The sequence below is a fragment of the Dermacentor variabilis genome, chromosome 2 (assembly GCF_050947875.1).
Source record: "Dermacentor variabilis isolate Ectoservices chromosome 2, ASM5094787v1, whole genome shotgun sequence".
NCBI lineage: Eukaryota > Metazoa > Arthropoda > Arachnida > Ixodida > Ixodidae > Dermacentor > Dermacentor variabilis.
Window position 1 is genome coordinate 33,475,284 of NC_134569.1, and position 6,155 is coordinate 33,481,438.

The 6,155-nt window shown below is 45.1% G+C and overlaps 1 protein-coding gene across 1 annotated transcript in view; it reads left to right on the top strand.

The window, feature by feature from the left end:
* The window catches only part of LOC142570290 (adipokinetic hormone/corazonin-related peptide receptor variant I-like), a 194,705-nt gene extending 188,954 nt beyond the window's left edge, over window positions 1-5,751 (top strand). Inside the window, exons 5-7 of the mRNA XM_075678684.1 lie at window positions 3,889-4,017; window positions 4,601-4,712; window positions 5,666-5,751. Of these exons, the coding sequence (XP_075534799.1) occupies window positions 3,889-4,017; window positions 4,601-4,712; window positions 5,666-5,751 (327 nt within the window). The remainder of the gene's footprint in view (window positions 1-3,888; window positions 4,018-4,600; window positions 4,713-5,665) is intronic.
* The last annotated feature ends 404 nt before the right edge of the window (window positions 5,752-6,155 follow it).

Consider the following 6,155-nt stretch of genomic DNA (forward strand, 5'->3'; position numbering starts at 1 on the left):
ATTGGTCGTAGGAAACTTTCGCATGCGGGCGTGCATATCGTTGTCGTTTTGTGAGCTAACGCGCTGCAGCGTTTGTAAATCAAAGAGCACAGTGCCTATGCGCGGGGGCTTACGTTTGCGTCGACGACTGTAATCCACTTATGGGCTTGACGTTAATTTTCAACTACACTCAAACTCTAACCAGAACATCAGGGAAACTCAAAGAAACGCTAGGATAGGGACGGGAATTATGAAGGAGCGCCACCTACATCAGTTTGCATTTCGCGGTTGAATGTGTGCTCCGTCAGTATTTACTTGTTCCCATTTCCCAACCATTTCGCCTGAATCGCCGATATGCATGCAGATCGTCCTTTGCGAGCAAACTGCTCAAAATAGTGTAGCGGAACACAGAAGATTTCTAAACAGTAAATGAAACTCCGCAAACTGCAAGTTGTGGAAAGATGTCCTTGGTCTTAAAACAAAGTACCACCTCACTACGGTGCCTCGGCACCTCTGCAGGGAAACTCCAGGAATTCGAACTGAATCAGCTATTATCGCTTTTATTTGTCATACCTGTGGAAGTAGTGGAGGCTGCTATAAGAGGGCTTTGCACTTCCTCTGCCACTCATTTTCTTTCCACGAAAGCCGTCCTGGGGCGCCGGGCCATGTCATGATGTTTTACTTGATTCTCGTGCCATTGAATGCGAAGACTTGTTCCGGTCGTGACGTGGTGTACGACTTATTTATGCACGCCGAGTACGACAAGTTGGAACACTCTGCTGCTAGTGTTCACGACGCTGTGTCTTCTCTGGAAACAGGCAAAACAGTGGTTCTTCCGTCGTCACTCACCTCCGACTAACTCACAACATATTTTACTTAGGAGTTCTGACTGTTGGGCGCGTTGGTAACCCATACTCAAGGAGGAATGGCGCAAAAGAACAGGGACGAGATAGAAAACATGGAGGAGCGCAGTCCGTGTTTTCTATCTCGTCACTGTTCATTTGTGTAATCCTTACTTGAATATATTTTATTTTTGTTTAGAGCTTATTTGGATTAAGACTCAAAAACATGCTGCTCAGCCTGGGCCACTCTAAGACTCACCAGAATTCTATACAGCCACACCAATTCGGACTTAGACTCACGAAAACTCTATTCAGCCGTGCTCACTCGGACTAATGAGTTAGTATGAGTGAGCCGACTCATGAGTGACATTACTGCACATGTAACTCCATGTTTTTTTAGAGTACAAGAGGCTAAATGTGCAGCTGAATCTGGGTGTTCCGTAGGTGTTTTTCGTCTAACCGTTCACAATTTGTTTATGCTAAGGAATGTTTTTCTTCCACTAGTCGAGTAACCTCCGGTGTGCCGCAAGGGTCAGTTCTAGGACCATTATTATTTTTAATTTATATTAATGGCCGCCCAAACCAAATTAAATCATCAATTATGTTATTCGCCGATGACTATGTACTCTATCGTTTCATTTCTAACCCTGGCGACTGCGATACTCTTCAATCAGACATAGGCATAGTAACATCATGGTGTTCTAGATCACAAATGAAGCTCAATTCTAATAAATGTAGGGCGATGCGTGAGTCCCGTGCTGTCAGAAATACCACCCCTCCTACATACGCTATTAACAACATACTCGTAGAAAATGTTTCATCATACAAATATCTTGGTATCCGCTTTACAAACAATCTTACATGGAACATTCATATAAATTACATTTACGGTAACACTAATTGCATGCTTGGGTTTTTACGGCGCAATTTTTCGTCGGTAACTGCAGCTGTCAAGTTACTTCTGTACAAATCCTTAATGAGGCCTAAACATGAATATGCATGCTCCATTTTCGACCCTTCTAATCTAAAGCTAAAAAATAACATCTAATCCATTCAAAACCGAGCTGCTCGTTTTATTCTTTCGAATTATTCTCGTCATGCAATTGTCTAGTCAATGAAACTAACCGTTGGCTTGCCTAATCTAGAATTACGTCGTAAACATTTTTGCCTATGCTTTTTTCAAAGAGATTTATTGCGCTAACGAAGCGCTTAAGGATGAACTAATCTCACCGCCATCATACGTATCGTAGCGCACGGATGATAGTCTTAAGGTTGAAGTTCCAACTTGTCGCACCAACGTTTATTTGGTTCCTTTTTACCATGAACAACGAATGACGGGAACCACCTCCCTGCCTCCATCACTGCCGTTTCTGAGACCACAAACTTCAAGAATGTTGTCAACGAATTTATTTGTAATAATCACCACCTCCCTCTGTAATGCCCCCGAGCCTTGAGAGTATTACAATAAATAAATATGAGTCCGTATATTCACAGGTTGCGTCCATTTGATCCAGTAAACTTGAGTGACGACATTTTACAGGAGGGCTAATGTCTTTTGTATCATTTGTACCATTTGTATTTTGTACCAAAGTTTGAAGACGTAAGCTGTGAAGTGGCCTTTTGCGTATCCAAGTTCCCTTGAAGTGTATTTGAACTGGTAAACTCAAATTATAGTCCGTATTCTCCCCGTCCCTGCAGTGCGCAAGTCTTTCAGAGCGCCACTTCTCCAGCACGTGCCACTTTCACTTGCTTATCATTCGCGCTGAGCACTCGCCGCTCTAAAATATTGGAAAAGAAAAGAAAACACGAACGAGAGCGCTGGCTGCCTACGCGGATGTCAACCCCCCCTCCTTCCTACACCCACACACATAAACTTACCCTCATGTCACCAAATACGCCACGCTCGTCATGATATTGTTTGTTAACATTATTGTTTCTTGCGGGTGACCGTTTGATTATTTTTTCTCTCACGAACCTCTTTGAGTCATTTAATGGGTGTCAAATAAAAAAAAACTACTTATACGGTTCTGATTTAACCTATCCATACTTCGTTACTGTTCAATTAGGAAAACAGGTACCGAATAGTGTGCTTTTTTCTCTGTATACCATATTGCCTTGCGTAGGTCAATAAAATCAACAAAACTTACTCAGGCCCCCTCACAAACTTTATAGATTTTTTTTGTTTAGGATCATACTCAAGCTCAAACTTGCCAAATTGTACTTTGCCAGGCTCACTCTGACTCAGGCGTCGATCCGAGTCTGAGTGTATTGACTCAGGAGGGAATTTGCTAACTTATATAGTGGGAAAGTAGTACGTTCGGGACTGCAGCAGCGCAACCGCACAGTACGCAGTTCTTTTGCATGTCAGCGCTGTGGGTTGTCGCCTCGCTCTGAGTCCTGCTCCCGTTTCACTTCTCCGGTCTTCTATACGAATAGTATGCTAAGCAACGAGAATCGCCAATGTTACTGGGCGTCGTGGCCTGGTGTCGGTGCCGTCGAGCTGTACTTCCAGATAAGCAGTGAGAGAGGCGGTAACTTTCTGTTCCACTTGCATCTGTGACCACTTCGGTGCCTTTTACATACAGTAAAGGTCAACATGCGCAATTGGTTACTGAAGCAGTGCATTCAGCGACCGTGGTACGTGTTGGTCGGGAAAAGACGCCGACTGCTCGTATAGCAGTAATGTTCGACCATAAGCGTGCTTGTGCCGGCTGCTCCTTGCTGTATGAGGCAGAGTGTGTACTTCTGTAATAACTTTCAGTAAAACATAGATTCATTTCTCACCCTAGGTAAGCACACCGCTTGCTCCGAACTAGACCACGCGGTAACTAAACATCCCAATTAGAAGCTGCAAGTGACTTCGTGCTTCTGCGTGGCGTCATTGGTATCGTAGCCAGAAACCCCTTAAAACGTTAAAAGTAAGCCATCCGCCCAGAAACGGGTGCAACAAGGCACTTAATCCGACAAAATTATCTGCGAACAGTGCCTTCTATATATAATTTTCTAGCGCTTTGATCATGTTTGTGGCAGTAAACCCTAAACTACTTTTTCCGACTACTCAATGCAGGTCGACTGCTGGCTGTGCAAGGTACGGGGAGATAACTATCCTGCGTGCGCCAAGATTTCAGCGCCAACGCCTCTGTCCCAAGCTGCTTGCCGCAAGACAGCGCCCGAATTGGTGGTGACGGAGCCAGCGGTTCGTCCCAAGCAACGCTGCTTACTCTGTGCCCCTGCTATTGCCACTAATGTTCGCGAATCGCAGCTGCAATGCTACCAGCCAGCTGTGCACTGCGCTTATGCTTCAGTTACGAAAAACGTTGGCGACAGTTCAGTTTTGTGGAAAGCGAGGAGCTACTCCACCATGTCTCACAGAAACAGTGCTGTTACCGTACTGCAGATTGGTGGTGCTGATCGCGAACGCGGTTACCGTGATGGAAGGAGTGCCACCCAAAGAGAACCTTGCAGCTTGTGAATGGCTGTGTGGTTGACTGCCCAAATATTCTCTTTACGGATCTGTCGGGACACCTTTGCCCTACTGGCCATAGAGCAAGAAACCGCAATGTTTTACAAATCATCTTAAATGTTTTACCCTTAATGAGTTCTCGGTGTTGTTGAAAGTGGCGAGCGAGAGAAGAACCGCGCATCTTTGCGGCGTGGCGCTACATTATTATGGAGCGTCTGTATGTGAGCGGTCGATGTCACTTGGTATAGACGGGTTTCTTAATATCATTCACTGATAAAGGTGTGACTAACTTTGCTCACCACGTACTGGTATGCAGAACCTTGTACAGTGTCCGTTTGTCGACGAAGAAAACATATGCTCAGGAAGCCTCTGCAATCCCAAGACATGCCGAGGCGTGCCTTATTACTACGCGGCTTTATCAACCCTCAGTATGCGTTTGTGCGTCGTACTGATAGAAATATGAGTAGCAGCTGCTGCCATGTGGAAGTTCATGCTTGAGAAGAAATTAGCTGAAACCAATGACCAGCGATAGGCACGACTAATGCACTGCAAAGGGCGTGTGATTTACGCTGCGTTTGAAGCAGGAGAACGGTTCTTGGGATTACTAATGAGAACTTAGGATGGTCGCCGTCGTCGTCTGAGTCTGAGTGGACAGATGCCGGAGCTGCACTGGGTACAAGCAGAAGGTACCTGGCGCAAACCGAACATTCGGCCCCTTTTCGGAGCACTGAAATGGAAGAAAGCAAATACTCAGGGGAACTTCTGGTAGCGTGGTGGGCGCCGGCATCACTGGTGAACAAAGCCGCCATTAAAGCAAACGAAAAGTCAAAAAAGTTTGTTCGGGATTCCCCAGCTTATCAGTGCAAGAAGCAGCACGGACAACAAGAACGGGTGAGCTCAGGGGACCGGAAAACTGTCCAGATTGCTCGGATGCTTAGATGGCGATACTGGGATTGTCGTTTAGTGCCCTGACCGGCAGTCGGGCATTCGTAAAGGACCACCCTAATTTAGCCGGAGCTCCCCATTGGATTAAAATCAGCCCTTTGGGAACGCGCAAAAAGAACCACTCGAAGGTGCTGTAAGAGATCAGCTATATTGCTCTAAAGCTGTTGGACGTTATTGAACGGAAATAGCTTGCCTCCTGTGAACCGCTTTGCCCTGGAACGGATATTGATGAATCAGCATCTCTGGAATGTTCATGATTGGTTTTTAATATTTCGGTGTCTCTAAAATTTGTATAGCAGGAGTGCATAACAAGAAACCCTAATATATATCCCTTCCCCAGCGCAGCGTAGCCAACCAGACTCTTGACTGATTAACATCCCCGCCTTACTTATCTCCCTCTCTCCCTCTTGATGCATATCCGAATGATTCGTTGTAGTACCTGAGATCTCCTTCAACAACAACGCCGCGGCGGCTCACGTGTCACGCCGCGCCATCAAACCCGATTTCAACTACCTGCAGTGATACAAAGATCTGTTCCATATATAATATTTCTGATACCGTGCATAAGGTGCCGCTAATAATTCATTATTAATCAGTTTCTAACTAAATTGCGCCAACAGGAAGAAATTTCAAAGTGACAGAAGGATACCTTACTATCGCGAAAAAAACCCGACTTTTTAGACAAAACGCAATGAGCATAGCGAACATGGTGTCTTTTCAAAGGAGTTCCTAAGCGAGGTGGACCTGCTCTGCCGCTAATAATCTGAGCTTGATAACACTAATTATAACACATTTGATAATTAACTCTATATAAATTGCCTTGGGGACTGTTGTTTCAATGGCGAATTTCAATGCAGTCACATTTGTTTCAGATATTGAAAATCGCACCTAATTCAGGATCACCGCCATGGAATTTCAAAGCGCAA